Source organism: Camellia sinensis, chromosome 5 (genome assembly GCF_055761805.1).
Source record: "Camellia sinensis isolate YWXY chromosome 5, ASM5576180v1, whole genome shotgun sequence".
Taxonomy (NCBI): Eukaryota; Viridiplantae; Streptophyta; class Magnoliopsida; order Ericales; family Theaceae; genus Camellia; species Camellia sinensis.
This window is the reverse complement of record NC_138965.1, coordinates 150921699-150947563: the sequence shown is the minus strand read 5'-3', so window position 1 is coordinate 150947563 and position 25865 is coordinate 150921699. Positions and strand designations below refer to the sequence as shown.

The 25865-nt window shown below is 34.8% G+C and overlaps 2 protein-coding genes and 1 pseudogene across 5 annotated transcripts; 1 reads left to right on the top strand and 2 right to left on the bottom strand.

The window, feature by feature from the left end:
- Positions 1 to 259: 259 nt before the first annotated feature.
- On the top strand, positions 260 to 4582 carry LOC114318357 (microtubule-binding protein TANGLED). 2 transcript variants are annotated; one of them, XM_082870152.1, is made up of 5 exons: positions 289 to 564; positions 1301 to 1443; positions 1577 to 1635; positions 2942 to 3669; positions 4446 to 4582. In XM_082870152.1, the coding sequence occupies exons 1-4, from the start codon at positions 484 to 486 to the stop codon at positions 3664 to 3666; spliced, it is 1008 nt and encodes a 335-aa protein (XP_082726278.1). In that variant the 5' UTR covers positions 289 to 483; the 3' UTR covers positions 3667 to 3669; positions 4446 to 4582. The 2 variants fall into 2 exon arrangements, with proteins under 2 accessions (XP_082726277.1, XP_082726278.1); XM_082870151.1 differs by lacking the exon at positions 4446 to 4582 and having other exon boundaries at positions 260 to 564; positions 2942 to 3875.
- Positions 4418 to 6959, bottom strand: LOC114318358 (putative UDP-glucuronate:xylan alpha-glucuronosyltransferase 4 pseudogene; annotated as a pseudogene). The gene is made up of 2 exons (XR_014331182.1): positions 6242 to 6959; positions 4418 to 5457 (listed from the first exon to the last, which is right to left on the bottom strand). The product of XR_014331182.1 is annotated as a putative UDP-glucuronate:xylan alpha-glucuronosyltransferase 4 pseudogene (transcript).
- Positions 6960 to 12127: 5168 nt separating this feature from the next.
- LOC114318356 (mitochondrial Rho GTPase 1) lies at positions 12128 to 25630 on the bottom strand. Of its 2 annotated transcripts, none has more exons than XM_082870147.1 (15): positions 25335 to 25630; positions 24968 to 25193; positions 24631 to 24763; positions 24349 to 24498; positions 23650 to 23826; positions 23178 to 23429; positions 20545 to 20613; positions 18406 to 18461; positions 17269 to 17350; positions 16463 to 16674; positions 16267 to 16336; positions 14566 to 14678; positions 14179 to 14329; positions 13399 to 13585; positions 12128 to 12509 (listed from the first exon to the last, which is right to left on the bottom strand). In XM_082870147.1, the coding sequence occupies exons 2-15, from the start codon at positions 25186 to 25188 to the stop codon at positions 12436 to 12438; spliced, it is 1947 nt and encodes a 648-aa protein (XP_082726273.1). In that variant the 5' UTR covers positions 25189 to 25193; positions 25335 to 25630; the 3' UTR covers positions 12128 to 12435. The 2 variants fall into 2 exon arrangements, with proteins under 2 accessions (XP_082726273.1, XP_082726274.1); XM_082870148.1 differs by having other exon boundaries at positions 25385 to 25521.
- Between the last annotated feature and the right edge of the window lie 235 nt (positions 25631 to 25865).

Here is a 25865-nt window from a genome sequence, read left to right as displayed (position 1 = left end):
TAAAGTTTAATTATGAGGGAGTTTTGACCAAATCTCTCAAAAGGCATAGGAATTGGAAGAAATTAATAAATGCTGAGATTTTTTTTTTAAATTAAAAAATTAGGATTGAAATATTGAAACTCCCACAAGACTTTTGTGTTAAAACTCTCTTTTACTTAACATATAGTATAGATAAACCTCCAAAAAGAAAGTAAACAAATATATATTTCTTTATTATTATTAATAAATAATGATATGATAATGATATGAATTGAATTGAATGGTGTTTGCATACGTTTTTATTTGTTTGGTGAGGTGGATTAGATTCGACCGTTAGCAACTGAAAATGATCCGTTACCAAAGTGTTGTTCCGTTCATGTCCACCAACATGAACCCACTTCGGAGACAGAGAGAGAGAGAGAGAGAGGAGAGTGGGCAAATTTCATTTCCCCGAAACCCACTTTTTTGGGTTGATTTGATTTTGAATCTGTGTGAAGGATAAAAATGGTAGCAAAAACCCCACCAAAGCAGAGGAAAATGGTGGCTCCTCTCAACCCCACTCTTCTCAGAGACACAGTTGACAAGGTACCCTCCTCTCCATCTCTCTATAGAACTATTTCTATGTCTTATTTGTTATTCCATGGTTGATTTGGGTTGGTTTTAGATTAGTATTGTTGATGGGTTTTCTTATTCCTTTCTCTGTGATTTAACTGAAATTTTAGAAGCTCTCTGTTTGTCTCACCATCTCTCATCAAACACACACACACAAACATTTTGGGGATTTTCTCATGCCTCCTTTTGTCAATGGGTTTTATTGGATTTTTAGAACCTCTTTCTCTCACCATCCCTCATGAACACACAGATTCTCTGTAAGAAATGAAGGATCTTTAACATTTTTGGTTTTTTTTTTTTAAAAAAAAAGAAAAAAGATTAGTGCGGATGGGTTTTCTTATTCCTTTGAATTACGCTACGTTAGGTTGGAAGATTTATGAAATGATTTGGAAGGTGAAAAGAAAAAAATAGATAAAATATGAATAAAATATATATACATTTTTACTTAGTTTCACACTTTTTTTTTTTCTTTTACTTTTTAAATCACTTTCCAAATCTCTCAATCAGAGCTTGATTTGCAATGAAATGACAATTCCGTAAGTCCATATTCATGTTTCGTTCGCTAAAACAACAGATTAAAAAAAAATTAAATTATAAATAAAATTATCATTCACCATTTTAAACAATCTCATGAACACACAAACATTATTGTATGGTATATAGAATTGAAGGGTGTTTTAACATTTTTGGGAATGTTGTATTTTTGAAGGTGGATAAGTGTATGGAAAGATTGCAAGAGCTTCAATACACAGTGTCAGGTGGGACGAAGGTGATATCAGGTGTGAGCCTCAGTCCTCGCAGTACCAGAGGTTACCTGAGGACTAGCCTCAGGTGCAAACAAGAGTCTTTGAGGTAAAGAAAGCTTCAAACTTTTTTTAATTATCAGAAAGTTTCTAACTCTTTTTTTTTTTTTTTTGGATTTAAATACATGTATATATATGCACATTGAAATGGGTTTTCTTTGATTTTCCTTTGCAATTTGAAGGATCAAGAATGCTAACTCTCGCAAAACATCTCCACCAGGGAAGTTGCCAACAAATACAGGTCTGAAATCTACAATCGAAACAGTTGAGAGATTTTTTTACAAGGAAAAAAAATATTTGAAGCAATTTTGTGTTACATGACTGTTTTTATGTAAGTCTTTGAAAAGAAAAAAAAAATTGTTACAAGTTTATCGACTTGCCACACGTTTTATTTTTTTTCTAATATAATTGTAACAGTTACTTAAATTATTAATTTGGAATATGAATTTGACAAGTTTGGTCTTTTGAACAATTTTAAAAGTGGAATATTTTTTTTTGTTATTAAACCACTCTTAATGATGTGTTTGACCAATGTTAAATTTTAATTTGTCAAACATTCTAATCTCGATATCACATTATTAGGGATAATTTAGATTTGATAAATTAGAAAATGTAGCATTTTTGTTATAACTATTATTATTTTGGAATAAATGTTGACAAAATTTCAGACAAATGAAAAAAATAGTTTAGATTTGATAAATTATAAAATGTAGCATATTTGTTATAATTATTATTATTTTGGAATAAACGGCGACAAAGTTTCAAGGGAAAGTTGTATGACAAAACGAAAAATTGCGAAGTCATGAAAAAAATGATAATTTCAATTATTAAAGTTGGTAAGTAGCTGTTGTTGTTGTTGTTGTTTTTTTTTTTTTTTTTTTTTGTTTTTTTTTTTTTTTTAATTTTTTAACGGAGTATTCAGGCCCGCTTAACAGTGTAATTAATTATTAACATTGATAAGTTTTATTATTAATTTGTAATTTATTTTAAAAACAAGCAATTATTTATAATCCTCACAAGTTTCAAAAAAGGCTTTAAACCCAAATTAAACTTCTATGACGCCATTACGACATAATTGATCAAATTTGAGTTTTGATTTGGAAATTCTACATTTTAAGTTTAAAAAAAAAATTAGATATCTTTAAAGTTTGCTTAAAGTATAGATTGTCTCATGTGATTTAAAAAATTACAAATATTCTCTTATCATAATTTATAGATTGTCTCATGTAAAATTTTTTACTTTTACACAACTTATTAATTGAAATATATTTCTAATATTATTAAAAATAGTTTATTGACTTGATAATTTATTAATAAAAAAAATAATTTGTTATTAAATTAGAAATCTCATATGGGTGAAATGTATTTTCCAAAATCACAGAAGTGATTTGTATTTTAATCAAATCTCAAGGGTGTATTTATAATTTCTTTAAAAAAATTAAGATTTAATTTATCAAAGTCAAATTCTAAAATTATTTTTGTAATTTTTCAAAAAATAAAAAAGTCATGAGGAAGATTTTAGAGCACTGAATAATTTCTCTACACAGGGGAATGGCGGCGAATGTCGTTGCCGGCAATGCTCGTCGGAGAAACAGTCGGAGAAATTCTACAAGCAAGTCTATTCGCCAGACAAATACTCACATCCGTCTCTTCCAACTCCTCCTCCGACAACCCCAAAACTCCGGTGAATCTCCGGCGACAGCAAAACCAGACTCAACCAAACCCTAAAACCTCCGATCAACTTCGATCTCGAAGAAACAGAGAGAAACAAGTCAAATTGCAATCGATCCGATTGGAATCTGACTCTCCCTCCCTTCAAAGAGCTCGATCTCGCATCAATTTCAAGCAGCCTTTCCCGGAAAACGAGAAGGAAAATGTACGCTACTCTGCGAACAGAGTGTCTCCGAGGAATCGGCCTTGGGCGAGGAAGGCTGTGCTATTTCCGAATCCATTGTTTCATTCATCGCCGCCTAAAAATCATCACAAGTTCTGCAAGACGAAGTCTCCGCACAAGTTCTTGATCAGAACTAGGTCTCCGCCGCCGCTTTCTCTTTCTCTCCCCCCCACCAGATCTACGAGCTTGAGCAAGAAGAATGCTTTGAAGCCTTCGTCATCAACTGCTGCGAAGCTACGCAGATCGTTTTCGCCTTCGAGATTGGCGAATAGATTGGTGTCGCCATTGAAGAGCAGGAAGACTGTGCAGAGGAGTGAGGATGGGCTAGTGATTCGTCCCGATTCGACTCCCATGCGATTCAATGCTCGGAGAATATGAAAGGTTCATCTTCTTTTTTCATCGTTTGTTAATTCTCTGTTTGTTTGGAGATTGAATTGATTCTATTTTCTTGTCTGTTTTTTTGTGGTATTTTCTCTCAATGTCCATTGTTAATTGTTTTTATTTTTTCTTTACTTTTGATATGTAATTATGAGGTATTCAATCAATAATAAGATTTTCTTGTGCAATGATGCATTTGAAATTACAAATTTGGTGTCAAAGTCAATGGAGGAAAGAGTCTTGTGTTTGGTAAGATTTGAATTCTTGATTTCTTAAAGTGCAAATGCTTTGGTTGGGATGCAAATGAGCTGAAGTTGAGTTGTTTGATTGTTTAAGTTTAGTTTTCGAACCCATCCCAAATGCATTTTAATCAAATCAAGCTTGAATAGTTTGATTTTTATAGTGTATATATAAACTTATTGAACTGATTTCGAGCTAAACTCAGAAAATTGATGAGTGTTAAGTTGGACTAGTTTACATAAAATAAGACGAAACTCATGAGCTTATTATCTTAGGTTGGAACAAGTTGTGGCAACATAGGGGCGAAAAAAGTAAAGAGAGGGATGGGATTTCTCACTTTTGGCATAGCAGCCCTTAGTGGGAGGCTCGCACAACAAGCTATTTCCCTTATTGAGAATGATCTTCGTTTAGCCAATTTTTCAGCCTCTTGTCATGTGATTGCACAAAGTGAATAGTCCAGCCTTCCTTGTAGCTTTTGAGTGAGTACTAATGGAGTTACATATATCTGACATTCTTTTTCCTTTTTCCATTCTTTTTAGTTTCTTTTTTCTTCAGAGTAGGGGCAGGCAAGAGATGATACACGAACAATAGTAGATTTAATCTTCTGCCTCCAAAGAACCAAAAGAGAGAAAAAAAGAAACAAAAGAATGAACAAGAAGATTTTCCAACGCCCGTAAGGTGAACTACCTTCCTTGTAGCTCTCTCTCCACTTTCTTATCCTTGCTAGGGTTGGATCATCTTGTAGGGTGAGCTCGCAATACGATTGTAGCCTCTTTGGAAGGGCATTGTAGACTTGCAACCACCTCCGGTGAGCTGAGGTGCTAGCAAACCGATGAAGCCCTGGTATGTCCCAATTACAGTCGTGTTCTGTTTGGCACATCCATGGCTTAATGCCCAAGTAATGCATGGCATAGGCATTTCTAGGCATCTCATGGTTTTTGTTGTCTGCCCCATCAAACAATGTAAGGCTATTTAGCCTTGAAGGCCATCGATGCCACCATGTAAACATCTCATTAAGAAAACCCTGATCAGTTGCATCATATGAAGCCACTTGGGACATTTTTTCCATTAGGGTTTCAAATGTACACTTGGATGGCTCAACCAGCATGATCCCAGAATTGAATACAAAGTCATCCTCTCCAACTGCTGAAAATTGTGGGTAAACAAAGAACTCATCGATGTTTTCGAGAACTATGAAGTCAGCATCTATACATATGATTTTATCATACTCTGTGAGTTCCCATACGCGAAGCTTGCTGTAGTTCCACTCGCTATAGATCTTTCTTTTTGAATCTGGGCTCCGGATGCGTTTAGTGTGCTTGATCTTCCATCCTGCTGCTCTTAGACCTTGTAAGGACGACTTAGATATAGAGTCATCAGCGAGCAAGACTAGATCTTTGGTAGTGTTGGTTTGAATTATGCTTTGGGCCAAAGCTATTGCACCACAAACAAAGGAATTTGAAGAATGAAGGACTGTCACATAGGCCTCTCTTGGTTTAAATATAGTGTTATTGGGAACTGAGAGCTCACATTTTCTCCACATTTCTTCACCTACATTTCAACCAACTAAAATTATAACCCTGCTATTAAAAAAAGGGGGAACAAAAGAAAAGAAAAAGAAAGTAGAGATGATATGCAAAAAAAATTATGAAATTTGATGAAAAATAAAGATGAGATGAGGGGAAAAAAAAGTACAAGAAAATTTGACCATAGTATGCTTTTATTTAGAAGAAAAAAGTTTGTGTTTTTGACCAGCATTTTGCCAACATGGAATGCCTATTTTTCTTTTTGACAAGAAAGAAACTTTAAAAGATCACTACTCAAAACAAAGACGACCAAATCTCAAATTCTTACTGCTTTGCTTTTAGGTTTGATCAATAAAAAATCTTATTCCAAATTTTGTTATATAAGTGATAACTTACTATGTAATGAATACATGGATTCATAAGAAAGTGAAAACTATTGGATGAAGTCTTGTGATCTTCCACCATGTCATGACATAAAAATATCACGAGGTTTAAGATCTCTCTTAACTACTAAATTTGCCTATTATTATACGACATAAATATGTTTCCTAGCATTTTTTTTAACAAAACATTGGCAAATTTTTATGATTGTTTGAAAATGTTGATTTAAATTGGTGAATTTGATGACAAACTAGGCCTGTAAACAGCACAATGAAATGAAATTTTGCTTCCAATTCCTTGTTCTAGACAAAGGTTTGTCAGCTTTTTCTTCTTTAATTTCATGAACTTCCATTTGCTTTTCAATTTGTAGGTTTTCTTAATGAACACAACATTGCGACAAGAGATCACCAAAATAGATTGAAACTCACCTGGTTCTTCGTAAGGAGGAGCAACCTGGCATGTCCCAACAGGCATGAGCACCTTCTGTTTTAATTTCCTCAAATTTGGCCTATAAACAAAAAAATTGTCCTCATGCATTAAGAGATCCTCACATCTAAATATTTCACGCATGGGTCCACAAGAACTGATAAACACAGCATACACCGTTCGATCAAGTTGATGATTGTCATTCTTCCATCCACTCCTTACCAACAGATTAGCAACCACTAAGTTAAGTTGTAACCTAAACACATCCTTAATACCTTCCCTCTCCGCCCATTTTTTACATGGAACCCTAGCTACAACCACGTTGAGCCCATGATAATCCTCAAATTTCGGCATTGGGATTTCTGGGCACAATGGTCGGCCTTTTTTCTCATCTTCATCAATCCATTTAGGGAAGAAGTCTGACCATTGGCTATCCTTGCCCACACGATCAAAACGTACTGTTACTGTCTCTGCCTTTGGTAATCCAGGCATTTGATAATTTTCACCAACTTCGTACTCCATATTAACCAAACCAATCTTCACCTTTTTCCCTTCCATTTCTTTCATGAGGACATTGTACCATTTTGATTGGAGTTGGTGAGTGTCGTTTTGATTAGGCTTTGGCTGGAACTTTTTGTTTAGGAGTAGAAGGGTTAGGGAGATAAAAATTAGAGTGAGAATGGAGGGTATTAACTTAGAACCAAATGGCTCCAGAGCCATTCTAGAGGGTTAGAGAGAGAGAGAGAAAAGCTTAGGACGAATCACATAATTTTTTTTCTTGGCATTGTAGGCAGGGCATGGATTTCATGCCATGAAACATAGCCTTCTTTATCCTTTGTTTTTTCTTTTTATTTTTTATTTTTTATTTTAAATTTCTTGTTTTAAAATATCATATCTTTTAACACATTCAAGGCCATATTTGATGATTTGAAGTCATTAAAAGCTTTAAATATGAGTAAACCCTAATCTGTTACTATCAAAATCAGTATGTTTCAAACTTCATTTTCCCTCTTGAATGTTATTTATGATTTTTTTTTTTGTAACCTAAACAAACCATCATATACACAATATTATGTTAGTAAATATTAGTAACCTCCTACTCTAATATTATTACTACCACTAGTAACTATCCCTAACTTCATATTTTTTTAAACACATGCATCAATATGAAAGAGCAAAATGTCGAAAAACTAAATTGCTTTTTGCTTCCAAAATGCAAGAATTTGATTTTTTTTCATGTCATTGGAAGGATGAACTCCATTTATTTTTTCGTCGATCTCATTTTAAAGATTTTTGCCTTTTGACTTTCTGATGTAGAGTAGCATGTAGGAAATGGATTCAATGAACTGGTTAGGAACAGCTAGTTGTACCTGTTAATACTCTGTGAATAGTAAGAAGATTTTTTCAATTTGTTGACTTTCTAGAAATAGAGGCTTTCAAATAAAGGATACCCTCTTTGTATTATCATTCAACCAAAATAGATTTGTCATAGCCTACAACTCTTATTTATAATAAAGAAAGAGCTAATTCTATTAGGAAACATCTAAACTAATCCAATTTGCTTGTTAAACACAAAATAATAAATAAAAGCATTTAAAGTCCTCTACTTTTTTTGTCATAAATTGACAAGGGGAAGAAAAAAGCAAAAAGGAACAAAAAGAAATTCTCAACAGAATTTTGAAGATAAAACCAATAAGATCTATGCAGAAGAACAAGTAGTTCCAAAACCTTACACATTATTAGAATTAGTAGTCACACTCCTAAGTCTAGTGAGTAATTGTGTGAAGAATGAATGCAACATGGTTTCAAAAGTCATCAAGAATTAAAAATAGACTCGTCATGACAAATCCTAGACTTAATCATTGAAGCGAGACAGACCAATTAGTTTATATATCACATCTTCGAGCATTCCCATCTCTTTAATCTGATTAAATTCTTAACCACCTATTCGTCTAAAAAAGTTTTAAGTTGTTAGAGAGGGAAGTAATTTTACTTTATATACTCAACAAGTCTAAACGCCCATTTTTTTAAAGCTCCAAATCCATATTAACTATTGAATGTAGACATGTGAAATTCCTTTCGTAAAACATTTGTGATTTTAGCTATCCAACACATGAGCTACGTTTTATGTTCAATTTTTTAGGCATATATGATTACCAAAGCACATTGAGCATGAGCATACTCTAGTGTCTCAATAACAAAATTCAAAACAATTTTTCTTTTGCACAGTTTTCATCTATTCACACTTACTGAGGAATTCACAATTTATCCCATTCACTAAGTGGTTCACTTCAAGAGGTGAGCGATCTAATCATGGGTCTTCTGCAATTATAATCTGGTTTTGGACTTGATGTGGACAACATATACTTGAAATTTCAAAATCAATCTCAAACCAATTGTGAATGCCTCATCTACAAAATTTTTATCTCAAACCATAGCAACATACATATGTCAGGAGATCATCTACACGAGTAAGCTTAATCTATTGTGTGAGGATTTGCTCTTCAATCTCCTTCTCTGAGTCTCAGTTCATCAGTGGATGCCTTCAATTTAGGTTTAACATCTTTGCCTAGCCTCATGTGTGGCTCAGTAGAATTCTAAAGCTACTTCATATCCTGTCAACTGATAGTTTTCTTTCTTTGTTTGGGTTAAGTGTATATGTGGTAGCTTCATGCTATTTCCATAATGACGCTTTTATCTATTTATACATTCTCTCCATTCCTTTTTGCAATGTTTTTATTATGATTAGTTATTATTGTTATTTTTAGATTTAAAAAAACCCTTCTCCTATAGGGAACTCCCATGAGTCTCTAGCTGAGAGTTGGAAATTATGGTGTAGTTGAAGAGCTGGTTGGTGAATGCCTCTAAGGGCTTGTCATTTAAGGCCTTCAAGAAGTTGGAGAGACCCCTAGGATGTGAAGACACTAGAATAGAGTTTGTAACACTAGGAAAGATGACACATAGTGAATCCAAGTTTTCTTCTCCTCTTAGTTGTCGATACTTGAGAGAGAGATATGGCACACTTCACGCAATCAATTAACCAAATATGTATCTTATCTCTTTTCCAATACGTAGTTTTCCAGCAATCAATTAACCAAATATTTCAGACCAATTTTTTTTTTCAGAGTCTCTAATGAATCCTTCTTTTCCTTTTCAACCCTTACAAAAGATGATCTATGATTAGTAATTTTTTCCTGCATTTTGTCACGTGATTGCCACAATTTGAGTCCTTCCATCCCATCTTTCTTGTAGCTTGTGTCACAACTACGGAGTTATATCATTATCATGACATTCTCCTTCTATTACCTTCTCTTTTCTTCAAACCACGGGCATGCAAGGGATGATACATGAATCATAGGTCCGTATCAGATGTAAGCTTCTGTCATTGAAGAGAAAAAAGAGTAAAAAAAATAAATAAAAGAAAAATAATAATCGAGTAGATTTTCCAATCCCCAGGAAGTGATGAACTAGCATCCTTGTAGTCCTCGATCATGATTAGGCAAGAGATGATATACACGAACAATAGTTGATTTTAAGTTTTTTGCTACTGAAGAGCAAAAAGTGAAAAAAATAAATAAAAGAACGAAAAAAATAGGTTTTCCAATGCCCATGAACGAAACTAGCATCCTCCTAATGCCCATGAACCGAACTAAATCCTTGTAAAGCTGTCTCCACTTTCTTATTCTTGAAATGCTTGGATCATCTTGTATGGTGAGCTCACAATACGATTGTAGCTTCTTTGGCAAGGCCTTGTAGAGTTGCAACCACCTCGAGTGAGCCAAGTCACTAGCAAATATGAAGTCCCGGTATGTCCCAATTACAGTCGTAATTTGTTTGGCACATCCATGGCTTAATGCCCAAGTAATTTATTGCATAGAGATTTCCAAGCATCTCATGACTTTTGTTGTCCACCCCATCAAATATTTTAAGGTGATTTCGTGTTGATGGCAACCGATGCCACCATGCAAACATGTCATTAAGAAAACCCTGATTACCAGAATCATATGAAGTCACTTTGGACATTTTTTCCATTAGGCAAATGACACTTGGATGGCTCGACCAACATGACACCAGCATTGAATACAAAACCAACATCTTGAACAGCTGACAATTGTGGGTAAACAAAGAACTCGTCAATGTTTTCAAAAACTAAGATGTCAGCATCTATGTATATGATTTCAAACATGAAGCTTGCTATAACTCCATTCACTGTAGAACTTTCTTTCCACGTGGGGGCTTTGGATTCGTCCGATTTGCTTGATGATCTTCCATCCTGCAGCTGTTAGACCTTGTAAGAATTTCTTAGATATGGAAGTGTTGGTTTGAATGATGCTTTGAGCCAAAGCTATTGCACCACAAAGAAAGGAATTTGAATGAAGGAGAGTCACATAGGCCTCTCTTGATTTCCATAAGAGTGTCGTTATTGGTTTTGGAGAGTTCACATGTTCTCATTCCTCAATCACCTACATTTCAACCAACTAAATTTATAACATTGGAATCTTAGAAAAAAAATATGAAATAATGAGAGAGTAGATTCATGCAACAATTTAAACAAAATTTGATGAAAATTATAATCTTTAGGGAAAAAACGTAAAAGAAAAATCGAACTATATATTTCTTTAAAGTTATAAAATATTAATAAATGTGTGCTTGGCCAACATTTCAATTGCTTTGCTTTTAGGTTTGATGAATAAAAAAAACTTAGTCCAAACTTTGTTATATAATTAGTAACATGAATGCATGGATTTTAATGAAAATGAAACTCGAGGCATGTCCCAACAGGCATGAGAACTTTCTGTTTTAACTTCTTCAAACATGACCTGTAAATAAAAAAATCATCTTCATACATGAAGAGATCCTTGAATGTTAATATTTCATGCATAGGTGCACAAGAACTGATAAACACAGTGTCCACTGTCTGATCAACTTGATGACTGTGATTCTTCCATCCACTCTTCCAGTTGAGATTCTCTCCTTAGACTCTCTCCTTGCCTCCTTACTTGTAACGGTAGAGATACACTTTAAGTTGATCCAACGGTTTAGATTTTTAGCTATTTAAAAATAAAAAAATAATAAATCAAATTCAAAATTGCTTTTTCTGTTCAAATCTGGACCGTTAGATCAACTCAAAGTACATCTCTACCATTGCAAGTAAGGAGAAAAGGAGAGAGTCCAAGGAGAGGATCTCAACTCCCACTGTTCACCAATAGATTAGCAACCACTAAGTTAATTTGTAATCTAAACACAAACCTTAGCACCTCTCCGTTCCCTCTTTTGCATGGGACCTAGCTACAACCACATTTTGTCCCCATGATAATCCTCAAAACTAGGGCATTGGGATTTCTGGGCAAAATGATCGGCTTTATTTCTCATCCTTTTAGGGAAGGAATCTGGACATTGATGATTGTTGCCCACACGGTCAAAAAGGTATTGTGACTGTCTCCACCTCTGCTAATCCGGTTTCACCAACTCCGTCCCCCATGATAACCAAACCAATCTTCATCTTTTTCCCCTGTTGTGTCTGTCTACTGTCTCCACCTCTGCTAATCCGGTTTCATCAACTCCATCCTCCATGCTAACCAAACCAATCGTGATCTTTTTCCCCTCAATTTCTTTCACGAGGACAATGTACCATTTTGGCCGGAGTTGGTGATCAATATCATTTAGATGAGGCTTCGGTTGGAACTTTTTGTTTAGGAGTACCAGAGTTGGGGAGATTTTTTGTGAGTAGTGCGAGTGGAAGGTATTAACTTGGAACCAAATGGCTGTAGAGCCATTTTACGACAACCCCAAAAATAAAGAAATAAACCCTAGAAAAGTAAAGAAATAACATGAAACAAATTAAAAGACAATCAATAAAGATAATCCTTGAAAAAAAAAATACAAAATGAACTCACCAAGCTAAAACATTATATATTTATAAAAAATTAAATAAAAATATTGACTGCACAAAGTCAAGATACTCCTCCCACATTGGGAACTAATTCTAACAAAAACAGCCTACTCAGTAGTAATTTTGTGAGCAAAACTCCTTACACAAAGTGTACTACTTTTTAAATGAAAATTGGGAATTCTCTACAAGAGAAGCCATCTTGAGAAACACATAAAAGTCAGGATCTGAAAATGAAGGCCAACGTGGAGTCTAATTGAACTTGCCAGGCTGAAGTGCAACTAGAGCTTCGCAAAACACGGTCATTTAACTGGAGGCATTCTTCCTTGCAGCATAAACACGGTAGGCAGCCAATCCAACAATGGCTACCGCAGCTCCAACTGTAGTGATGAAGTGATGACAGACATTGTCAGTGAACGGAGGAGAAAGACGAAGAAGATGATCAAGTGTTACATTCTAAGATGCACAGACAAGCACATTTTCAAAAAATGCAAACACAGCAAGCAAAGACATATGCGAAACATATAGTTTTATACATTTAATGTCACATTTGAATATTATATACTTATTTTATCTCAAACATTTATTGTTATCAAATTCATCAACCTTGCATATGCTAGTCCAGTGAAAAAGACAATAAATAAATGGGACACCGCACACCCCAACGTGTCCATAGCGTGTCTGCGTCCGACGTGTCACACACTGACACGTGGCCTGAGGTGCCCGTGCTTCATAGGTTACATCATGAGTCTCCATAATAGAAAACAGAACGAATTATTCAGACAAAGTATTACTTAAAAAAACTTTTACAGTACCATCTCTTATCGACAAAGCAAGCCCATAAGATTTAAATCATTTCAAAAGGCAATAAGAACAAATAAAAAAAATATTAAAATAAAAGAAAGCAGGTTCCAATATGAGAGTAGCAACTTTGAGCAAATAACTAGAAAGAGTCTGTGTCCAATCACTTAGACACTTTGTTCAACCACAATATAAAGTTCAGGCCTCAAGATGGCATCTGCTTTGGACAAACCAGAGAGTTAAAAGAAAACAAAAAAACCAGCATAGTGTGATTACCATACAAAGAAAGGGACTTGTAAAGATCTGAGAACTTAATTAAATAAATAATGCACATATCATAACCTAACAACTGCAATAAAAAATATTTTGAATAAGCAACAAACACTTAAGCTTCCATTTATTTTATTTTATTTTATAAAAAACAACACTCAAAAGCCCAATGACTAAAACAAGTATAGGTTATTTTACCTGATACAAACATCAGAGAGCGATTAATAAGCCGGTTATATTGCTTGCGACTTTTTCCAGCTTCAGTTTCAGGAATGCTCAAATGAGGGTGCTCTGCAGCACTCACAATCCTACGAAACACATTATTAAAATCCCCCAACTTTGTGCTGAGAGGTATAGGAGCTTCTATTCCCATATCCTGACTTACCTATGAAGCAAAATTTGAAGCAAAATGTGTTATTAATGTGTCAAGAACTGTAAACCAATAATAACACCATAGCAAATAACATATTAACTATTTGTCAGGTATCTTCCTAAAGCCTTACTCCCTATTATTATGAGAAAACCAAACCAAGGGTATTGTTCACAACTAGTGTTCAAACAGCCTTTAGACGGGCCCCAAAATCTTTTCCTTTCATTTCCAAACTCTTAGGTTGTGTTTGGATCATGAATTTGAGTGAGATTTGGAGAGAGAACGAGAAAAAGTGAGGTAAATATGACTGACATAAGCTAAATTTTTTTCCCATTTCCCTTTCCTTTTCCAAATCCATGATCTAAACACAGCCCTACTCTTACATTACTCTATGTAAACCCTAATAGCGTCCATAATTTTACCACAATTTCAACAGAAAAAAGTCAACTAAATCAGCCTGAAGTCCTACTTTTCTACTGCACCATATTAGTTTTGGGGTCACTGCTAGTGGGAGAGTGTTCACCATACTCGTCCTACATCACTTGCGATGGCCACTGAACTTGTGTATTTCAGTATGAAAAGAAATAGTCAGTGGTCAAAATCTATACCCTTGTAGAATCATGTATCTCTGTGGGAAATGGATCCAGATCATCTTTAGCCGCAACAATGAGGCAAGGCACCTCATGGCTGTTCATTTCTCCATGACTAGCAACTTCCACAAGCAATTCGGTTGCTCTCTTCCATGAATACTCATCAGAACTGGAAAATGAAAAGCATTAACTCGTGAAAAATCAGAGACGTGCATAAATGACAGAGCAAACATTGTAAGCATTCGGGACAACGCATATGGGTATCATGGAAATAGGGTGTCCTCGAACAATTTTGACAGACATGATGTTATAGACTATCAGTACACTATTACAAAATTACTTATTAGGGGATCAGCCGTACTAGTGATTCACTGGATCTGACAAAAATAATGGCATTTTGGTTACCTGTCATGAACAAATACTGCTATGTCACAGGCTGCCAAATAATCCCTCGTTGAAAGCAACTTTTGGACTGCATCTTCAGGTATCTCTCGCAATATAAGAGTTTTTTTAGTTCCCTGTCAACACAACAAAATATATACTTGATGGGGTTCAACTGCTTAAAGAAATAATAATAGTAATAAGAAAAACATGAATAAAGTTGAACAAATAATAGTAATGAGAATTTTTTGGGTTATTAATTCTAACTTGATAAAACATTGAGTACTTTGGGTTTTAAAACATTCAATACTCTGGGTTTTAATTTGTTCTCTAAATTTATGCTGGAGATAAGAACTAATATAGGTCTTTCAATAACTTTCTCCTAGTCATCATCTTTTCCAAAAAAAAAAAATCAGAAAACAGACAAGATTGCCCAATCAGACTATCTGGACCATCAATCAGTTAGGCTTCCAGGTTTCAAAATCCCTGTAACCTTAGCATCCAAAACCATCCTGTATTTCAACTTGTCCAGGCCTGTATTTCAACTTGTCCAGGCAGGTAGATAAATTGTTGATCATTTATTCATGGCTCAATGTACCACACCAGTATATTTATATTTATGTTAAGAAGACCTCTAAACAACAAGAATTTTACCAACTGTTGAGAATTCATGGCTCAACAGGAATTTTATTCATGGCTCAACAGGAATTTATTCATGGCTGAATAAATTGTTGATCATTTATTCATCACTCAATTCTCTCAAACATATCGTTCTCTTATGCTGTGTTTGGTTGAGGGATTTGGGAAGTAATTTGGAAAAGGAAAGGAAAAAGGTGTGTGAAGCTATGTAAAATGTAGGTATATTTTATTCACATTTCATCTACTTTTCCCTTGCCTATCCCAAATCCCCCAACCAAACACCGTATTAGGAGTTCCCATCTTTTTTATTTGGTAAGTGAGACTTACTCCATCATCTCCTCTCATGTACTCTGATTTACAGAATGAACAACCAACTTAACTTATCCAACAAAATGTGCTACCAACTTAATCAAAAGTATCTGTTATACGCTATAGTTATAATAATTTTACCAAATAAAACTTTCTAAGACTTAAACCCCTTCAGACCCTATATAGTAATTTCCTATTAAAAGTTTCCTAGAGAACTGTACTTGAAGAGTAGTAGATTTTTCTGAAACCTAAATGTTGGAAAGGTTGTGTTAAAAGGTGAGGCTTAAATCCTAATTGCATCAAGGCTGACACCTTGAACAACTTTCAAGTAATTAGGTTGTCTTAATGTCATGTCCAGATTAAACATTCCCTGGTCCTAATCAAAAGCTAATTCTCCTTTGTGGAATACACGTGCGTGCGGTTTGGACCCTCAACCTGAAGGACCAAAGTTATACAAGGTTGACAGGTAAAACTTAAATACATTTTAATGAAAAATATGCTGGAAACCACAAGTGTATGACACTATTTGTAAACTGCAGGCATGTCCAGCTATCATTTGCTCGTGAAAGTGCCAAAAACAGTGGGAATTGTGTAACTTCAAATTGAAACCACAATGAAAATGTTCCTTGCTTCACTGTTGGGTACTTTATGATGCACTAACCTGACAATACATGCTGGAATATCTAAATAAGGCCAATGTTTCGTCTTATCCATGGAATGAGCTCATGTAACATATAAACCATCAAGCCACATGGTGCATAATGTAATAGCACTTACCCCAGGTTGGTCAACAACATTGACTGCATAGCGCTCATCAGTGGTTGAAGTATAAATATCAGAGAAAGGCCTACATTTCATACATCAACAACATACCTTGTAAGACTTGAAAAACATAGATGAATTACCAGGTGTAATCAAATATAAATTTCCTTAAGATAAAGAAGCCTATCAAACATGGATTCAGAAGAAGCACCTTCCAATAAAAGAATTCAATAGCCCAGACTTTCCCGCCTTTTTTGGACCAAACACAAAACACTGGAAAACGGTTCTTTCTGATTGTTGCTTTTTGCGATCTAGACGTCTTCTTCGAGTGACACGAATGGCAGAAGAAGGATCACCAGCATATCCAATATAAATAAGATTCTCGACACTACGAATTGGATCTAGAAGTGTCATAAGGGCCCACTGCATACCACAAACTTGTGACCAAAAGATCAAAACACATGTTGCTTGGAAGAACATGTGTGTGCATGCGAATATGGTGCATGTCTAAAACGATACAGACAAATAATTGGATACAGAATGAGATTATGTTGAGCTTTTATGTTAACCAGATCTCAAAAAAATTGTGACCATGTCTTTCTGCAAGATATAAGTTACCTATAACAGCAACAATTCGAAAAAATGCAATGTAATCCATCTACCAAACTGACAAAACTGTAAGTCCACAAATTTAGTATAGCCAATAAAACAAGTTGGCACACCTAGCACCACAACTAGTTTAGGTTTGTTACCAATCCAAGTCAAGCTGAGTATTGAATTTATTACTCTTGACCCCGGTAGCCCTTAGGTCAGATTGGGCTCAAATTGGTCAAATAGAGGGGGAATGTTGACTAAGAGTAACATTTACTAATTTTGCTGCAGATAGAATTTTTAACTGTAGCACTTCATGTATTAACTACTGGACAAAATCACCACATTTTATAATGCAAGTAAAACTCACGTTATATGCTACTCCCAGAAATGAATGAAAAGTGAAAAATATGGGGACACACAAACCTCTGACAAAAACCCATCAAGTGATAGCCCCCCCAAGGCAGTTTTCTCTGCGGCATCCTTACATGGACCTTCATCCCAAGGACTGAAATTTAAAGAGATGGTAGCAACAACTACATCAATAACAAAGCATAATAGGAATAAACAAATTCATAAAAAAAAAAAAAATGCATTTATATGATACGCTAGTCATGTAATACGGCATTGGCAACATATCTCATTCATTCTATATGCAAAATTTTATCCGAAAGTGTCTCAAATTTACTTGAACATGAATGTCATTCCATATGAATGTCATTCCATATTGTAACGTAATAAGCTAGCTGTCTATCTTTGCTTACATCACTCACCTCCCACCCCAAGTCCCCATCTATCACCCGTCTACCCTTTTCCCAAACCAGCAAACCCCCAACAGGAACCTCTGATCCCAAGGCCAAGATGGGAAGACACTGCTGGAACAGAAAGACCCACAGTCGTCGTCTCAAAATACACAAAAAAATTACCTATTCAACAAAGTTCATTGCATACAGGTATTTAATCAAAATTGTTTTGTAGTTTAGTGAAAGCGTTAGAACTCTTTCACATCTCTTCAAGATTGCCAGAGTTAATGGCTAGATGCTGTAAAAAGGGTTTTGACGTCTAACAAGCCTTAGAAAAAGTCAAACCCCTGCAGGCTGCACATTCAGTGAGTTTTTTTTTTTTTTGACAAGTCATTCAGTGAGTGTTTTTTTTCATAGTCAATATGCCAAATATTGTCATACTCGGGCGACATGACTTGGTATCACATCACTAAAATATCTCAGTTTCAGATTACACTCTCAATATAGACATTACCTCAAATGTGCAACCATGCTCACTCTATAAAATATATTCATTTTAAAACATAAATGGTTTCAATATCAACCAAAATTGGAAAATTGCTTCAGATCAATGATCACGAGTTGATTATCAGCGAACGTACATTTTCATTCAACAGTAGCTTAATTACACACCACATGATATTTAAGCAACTCTGATTATATATATATATATATATATAGAGAGAGAGAGAGAGAGAGAGAGAAATATCTACCAGAGAAAGTGACAGTAAAGTGAAGGAAATGCTTCTAATCCATCAATGAAATGAAGAATTCTACTTACCTTTCTGGTGCAGTAGAAAAAAGATCTTCAAGTTCAGCTGGTTTAAGGGCCCCATCCTGGTAAGAATATCATCGAAATTTTGAGAAGTCAGAAAAGTAACATCTTTAACAACAGAACCTTGCTTTAAATCAAAATGACGACTATTATTTAATCACTATTGAAACTGTCACACACAATCAAACATTCATAAGTCAGCTCATGCAATCAATCCCAATGTTCCATGCCAAATTTATGCCTCAGTCGTCACTAGTGAGAGCAAGCAACTATTCAATCAATTTAGTTTTGATCCAACATGAAATTTATGGCTCATCACTAGTGAGAACAAACAACTATTCAATCAATTTAGTTTTGATCTAGTCAAACTATCTTTTCCTTTTCGTTTTTTTTTTTTTTTTTTTGTTGATCAACAACAAAATTAATTTTATAGACTAAGAAACTAAAAATTAATGTTATTGACTAAGAAAAAGAAACTATCTTTTTCTTTTCCTTCTAAACCAATCTCACGAATGTACATGTAGCATACAAGCCCTAAAGCCCAGGCTCAAAACTGACTAATGCCTAATTGAGTTGTTTAGACCTTAAACAAAGTGTTTTTAGTTAATTTTGAAACAAGTTTTCATTCCCTTGACTGCCTATCACAACCACAGGTCACCACCCCATTGAACACCCTCACTGCCTACCACCACCTCTGGCCATCTTCCACTGTCACTCTCCACTGCCAGCCTCTAATTCAGGCCACTCCCCAACTCCTACCACCACTTCCGGCAACTCACCAAACATGTTTTCTTGTTTTTGGTTTTTTATGTTTTGAAAAAAGGTTTTTGTTTTTGTTTTTTGCAAAAAAAAAAAAAAAAAACACATATCTCGTTTTTTGTAAACAAAAAAACCACCTTAATCATTTATTATTAGTTCACATGTTAGCTTTTTATTCTTACTTCTTGCATCATGGACAAGGTTTTTCTTACTTGAAATTTGGATACTTGTTGCACGAGATTTGATTTTAAATTTCACTCACCATTTTGTTCATTTGGTAAGGTGCATTCCTCACCCTCTTAATCAACAAGGGGTAAAACGTTGGCCACTTCATTCATATGAAACTGAAAGAGAGCCATCAGCATTCGAAAGTGTCTCACAATATGGCCTAGCAGCTTTGATTTCAGCCCAAATTCTTTGAAACAATATCATAATGAAGTGGAATACACATCGAAGATTTGTATGTTTTCATTTTATCTATTCTTACATTGGAGAGCAGAGATATTCTCCTAATTCTAAGAGGATTGTAACTCCAAATTAGGAAACTTTCTTCAATCATTAAACTATTCTAGACATAATTAAAACCACATAAAATGACCAATGGATGATCCTTATTCCTTACAGTTCTTGTCCAACAATTCACAAAATTATTGAATTACCATAGACAACTAAAACCTAATAATAGTCATAAATCTGTCCAACGGCATTCTCACCTATAAACTACATAAAACAAGACTCAAATTGACCTTAAGAAATTATACAAAGCTCCATGTGTGTTACAAGTAAACTTCAATATTTGCCCCTCTTCCTTTTCAAGTACTCTACATCAGTACCCATGTAAAGTTATCAATCTAACAAATTGTTTGGATGTGTATTCGCTTTTCGTTTTTGTTTTCGTTTTCGTTTTCCAAGTTTTCAGAAACAAAAATAATGAAAAGTTCAAAAACATCCATCATTTATTTTTGTGCAAAAATAGTTTTCAAAAATTGAAAATGAATTTCAGTGTTTCCTAAAAAGTGGGTTGTTTTCAGAAATATTTTTTCAAAAATAGATTTCGGAAACAATTCACCAAACAAATTTTCTATATTTTCCAAAAATTTAAAAATCCAAACAAGCCCTTTGTACAAATCAAATAAGGAAAATTTGAATAGTACATAAACCATCGATGTAAGTCAAACATGACATTAGCAACTCAAAACCATAACGACAATAATACCATGTAAAAGTTTTGTTCACAATATAATGATAAACAACATACAACAATATTATCATTGAACCTGCCATTATAGCCAATTCACAAATTAAATAAATCTCACATTATAATATGTCAAATCCATATTTCATATTAAACTCTAAATATATGAAAAGAAACTTAGTAATACATACACCATCGTTGTCAAACAAGAGAAAGATTCCCTTGAGAAATTCCACAGCTTCACTTGTTAGCTCCACACTCTGCAAATGACAACTAAGAATTAGTATTTCTAAAAGAACAATATCTACATCCATGACCAATGAACTTAATACTAAAAAAATAACCCATTATATTTAGAAAGGAGAATATCAATAAGAAAGTGTTGGGATGTATAGAATATACGAAATTAGTCAAATGTTGCATTTGAAAATCTCATTTTCATGAGCATAATACTCCAAGCTACATGCTTATGCTTCAGGGGTAGCAATTTTAGATTCAATCATGCCAACCCAAAATTTTAGTTTGTCATGGCCAGAGAGTGCAAGCTACATGCCTATGCTACAGTTGAAAATCTAATTTTCTTGAGCATAATACTCCAAGCTACATGCCTATGCTTCAGGGGTAGCAATTTTAGATCCAATCATGCCAGCCCAAATTTTAGCCTGTCGTGGCCAGAGAGTGCAAGTGACATCAAGGGTCAAAAGATTCTTCAACTAAAAACAGTCCAAGCGTTTAAAAAGATGCAAGCTAAACCTTTTGTTAAAGCAAAGAAGCAATATGGTAAATCTCCAGACGATTGAGTTCCAGGCTTTTTGAAAAGCCTAGAAAGATAATCAAGATTTACGTTACACAGACTCGGGTGCGGGTATCGGGTGTGGTTGTGGGTACACATCTAGGGTCGGACACTTCAAAATTAAAAATTGAGGATACGTGGATATGGATCCAAATTTGAATATGAGTACGGGGATACGTTTACGGAGATACATTATATAGTTTTTTTTTAAAATATATTTATTATATGAAAATGAGTTAAAAAAAGTTAAGGAATAACATATTTTGTTTAAAAAAATAACAAATAAAAATTATTTTAAGCACAAAATAAATAATATTATATATGATAAAATAAATTATTTTTATTTTGGGTATAAAAATTATATTATTTATAATATATTATATTATACAATAATATTATATAATATGAATAATATTATACAATGTTATATTATACAATAATATTTTATAATATGAATAATATTATATATTATTATATTAATGTAATTTATATTATATAACATGTAAGAAGAGAAAGAGGATAGAGAAGAGAAAGAGAATAGAGAGAAAAGAAGACAGTTGACAGAATCAAAGAGAGAGAGAGAGAGAGAGAGAGTAGAAGAAGAGGGAGATCGAGAGGAGAGGAAGAGGGAGATCGAGAGATGAGAGAGAAGACAGATCGAGAATGAGAAGATAGAGAAGGAGATCGAGCATCGAGCAAAGAAGATCAATGTCGAAATCGAAGCCAACGACCAGAGGAATCGAAGTCGGCGATCAGATCAAACAACGAACAGCAACCAGGTTCTCTCTTGCTCTCTTCTCTTTCATTTCTTTTGTCATATCCGTTTGTGAAGAGCCGTGTTCTAGCCGAATCCCGCACCCGCACCCGCACCCGCACCCGTGTCGTGTCGACACGGGTACCTCCGAAAATCCAAAGAGTCCGCGTAACGTAGACCAAGATTAGACCTACAGGCATCCTGGAAGCTCGGCCCAAAGACCACACCAGTACCCAACAGTGGCCACCACTATAAGAGGGCCATGTGTAAACTAGATTTATCACTTTTCAATATCTTGCAAGCAAACAAATTCATTATGAGGAGATAGAAGCGCATCCTAACCCTAACCCTATAACTTGCTGCCTTGATTAAGAACATGAGGACAACAACCAAGAATCAAATGGAAGAATGCTTTGCCTACAACTCACAACTGTACCATCACATTGATGATTTATGAACACAAGGAAAAGTCTCCACGGGTGACCAATATCATCACACTGGGGGTTCCCAAAAACAAAAACCAAATTGAACACTAATTGTATAGCACAGATCCCACACGAGAAAGTATGCATGATATACCAACAGATGTCCAACTTCAATACTAGATTTATTGCATTGACGCTTAATAAACATAATGAAGTCTCTGGGGGTGGCAGGCATCATGCAAGTATTTCACAGATGTCCAGCTTAAAAGCTAGATGTATTGCATTGATGCTTAATAACCATACAGAAAATCTCCATGGGTAGCAGGCATCATGCTAAGGGACCCAAAAACTTAACCAAATGAAAATGCAGAACGTACAGAATGGATCCCACACAAGAGAGTATGCATAATTAACCACAGATGTCATATATAAATGCCACAGAGAGAGAGAGAGAGAACGCAGAAAGAGCAAAAACACAAGCAAGTTAATAATATCAACATTGACAGATTTGCATCATGTAGCAACTTAAAATTCATTTGTTGCCAAAAACCACTATATGGTAACCATGTAACAGTAACCCTAGTTAGGCTAATATAGGGATCTGTAGTAAAAGTAAGAACCAGATTCAGTATAATCTCAAACTCTAACATCATCAATTATAGAATTTGTACAGTTGGATAAATATTACAGGTTCAGCTGGGTTGACCTCCAGTAACTAAATACTGCCGAATCCAATCTTTATCAATTTCCCATTCACTTTGGACAAATAAATACACAAGCTTCTCAAAGATAACGAATTATAATTAGATCCAACAAACTAATCCCTAAATCAAGGTTTACTCAAGGAGTTACCTGATCAGGTGCTCGTTTAATTGGAGCCGGAAGCAGATCTTCACCAAGTCTGATATCATTATTGTACCCGAATTTCCTTAGGACAGTCCATGTTGTTTCGAGACGTCCCTTTTCGATGAAGAGTGCATGAAGAAAGAGGAATCCCGTCAAAGTCAGACCACGGTCATTGACACCTTCAGGTAGTTTTTCTTGCACTACCCTCTTAACACCCACTATTTCAGAAGGTTGTAGAGGAGCATTAAAACATTTGACCTGTTTACAACCATTATAATATGATACAAATTGTAGTCAAAATATACATAAACCATGCAAACACAACTTTGGTTGGAATATAATAAGATTACTCATTAGAACTCACAAAAGAGTTCAAAGAATGAACAAGTTCAACAGTAATATGTTTATATCCCATACATGCATATAAATTAAGTGCATTCAGATATAGTCACCTACACATGAAAAAGAAAAGGCAGACCTGAAAATCATTCAACTCTGCATCACTGAGTGCACCATCCCTGTCATGGTCACAGAGAATGAATATCCGTTTTAAAGCCCTTACACACCGAGGCTTTAGAGTTTGTGCTTCCTGATCAAATAGTGGAGCTGTTGGATGAAGTACTGCTTTTTGTGCATAGTAGAAAACTTCAGGAATCTGCAAGTAGAGAGAGAATTTCCAAAATTCTACATTATGGCGAGCTGAATATAAAGGACACCACACTAACAGATTGCTTTGAAAATATTAATTTAAAAAAAAAAAATCATTAAACAGACCAGTTGGATGACTTATAATATTGGATTCTTTAACCTTATGGTCGTATAAGTTATGACAATTGAATTCACAATGCACAGATTCTCAGTATGCAAATCCTTAAGATTGAATTCTAAAACATCTTAGAAGGACCCATATAAGCAGGTTACACGTAATATATAAGACAAGTCCAGAATCGCACTGCTGCGAACATGGAAGACACAGTCTCAACAATGCACAACCAAATGACAGTGGTAAAAAAGGTTTAAAACAAATGAAATTTTCTTTTGATAAACAGTAAACCAATGACAAAGACAGATGACGAGGACTAGCTATGTCAGTCACTTTAACCATTATTGTAGCTCGCCATATGTATTCCATGCCCCCTTGTCCATATCTACCGTCAAGAAGGCTTTTAAACCATACCTGAATAAGTTTGAATGCTGAACATTCAATACAAGTTTCGATCTCCCGAAACTGCTGCATTATTGGAGACATCACCTGCTCCAAGCTCACCGGATTATGGTCATCCCTCAAATCCAGTTTGCAACCCACTACTATCACGGGCACCTTTACCTGCTCAGATATATCCAATCCACATTAATATCAAAAAAATGGTAGTAAGACAAACAACAAGGCAGAAATTACAATTTCACAGTATCTCTTCCAGAAGACTTTCAATCGGTTAACTAAATTTGAAGCACAAACCTCTAATCGACGAAGTTCGGGAAGCCAGAAAGTACTCAATCGGTCGAGCGTGGCAGGTTGATCACACGCATAAGTAAGCACCACTGCATCAGCTCGCTTCAGTTCTTCAGCCAGTTTACCTCTATTCTCCAAACTGAATACAATAATATCATAAAAGCATTCAAATTTACCTCTAAAATTTAAAAACTATACAATATTCATACGCATACAACTTCAGCTAGTTTTTAAGATTGAATTAGGGCGTATTACTGTAGATTGAGAGACACTGAACATACACACACATACACATAGATAGAGAGAGAGAGAGAGAGAGAGAGAGAGAGAGAGAGAGAGGGACCTGGAAGATGTATCGATGATTGTGACAGGAACACGATCGGGATACATATCATCGGGCAGCCTCGTCGGCGGCAACACAGGGGGGGCATTGGTGGGAAAAGTTTCGGCGGCGACGGTGACAATCAAGCTCGATTTTCCGGTGCCGCGTTCGCCGGCGACGACGATGCGAACGCCACCGCGGACGCCGGAGCTCGCCTTCGCAGCTGCGCCACCTCCAGCCATTCACACTGCACACGGATATCCAAAACCCTAATTTATACAAAAATATAAATATATATATAGACACACCACGGCTATATCTATATATATATGTGTGTGTATACGTGAGAGAGAGAGATTGAAGAAGATGCTTAGAAAAGAATATTTACCCTTTGGTGCAGAGCTATGATGATGGGGGGGGGTTTGTGTTAGATGCGACCTTGATTGTGGTCGCAAGACTGCTTTGCTATGCTAGCGAGGATCGATGTACTAAAACCTCGTTTGGATTGATTTTGAAGAAAAATCAAAAAAAGTAATGTATACAAATTTCTTTGTCTTAATTTACCTTATTTAAATAATTGAAGAGGAGAAAATTAAACGGAAATAAAAACAAATGTTTACATTTATAAACTTATATGGAGAGATTTGAAGAAACACACTTGCTTGGTTTGGGTTTTCTAAAAATATCTTTTAAAAAAATTTACTTTCTTATTTTTTATATTTTTTTATTTTTATTGAATTTTTTAATATTTTGAATAATTTTTTAAATTTTTAGACACATCTAGCATAAATACACTTAAAAAATATAATTTTCGTGAAATTTTTTTTAAAATATAATTTACGTGAAATTTTTTTTAAAAAAAATTCACTAAATATAAAAAAATATATTGAATATATTTTTGTATATTTATTAATTTTTT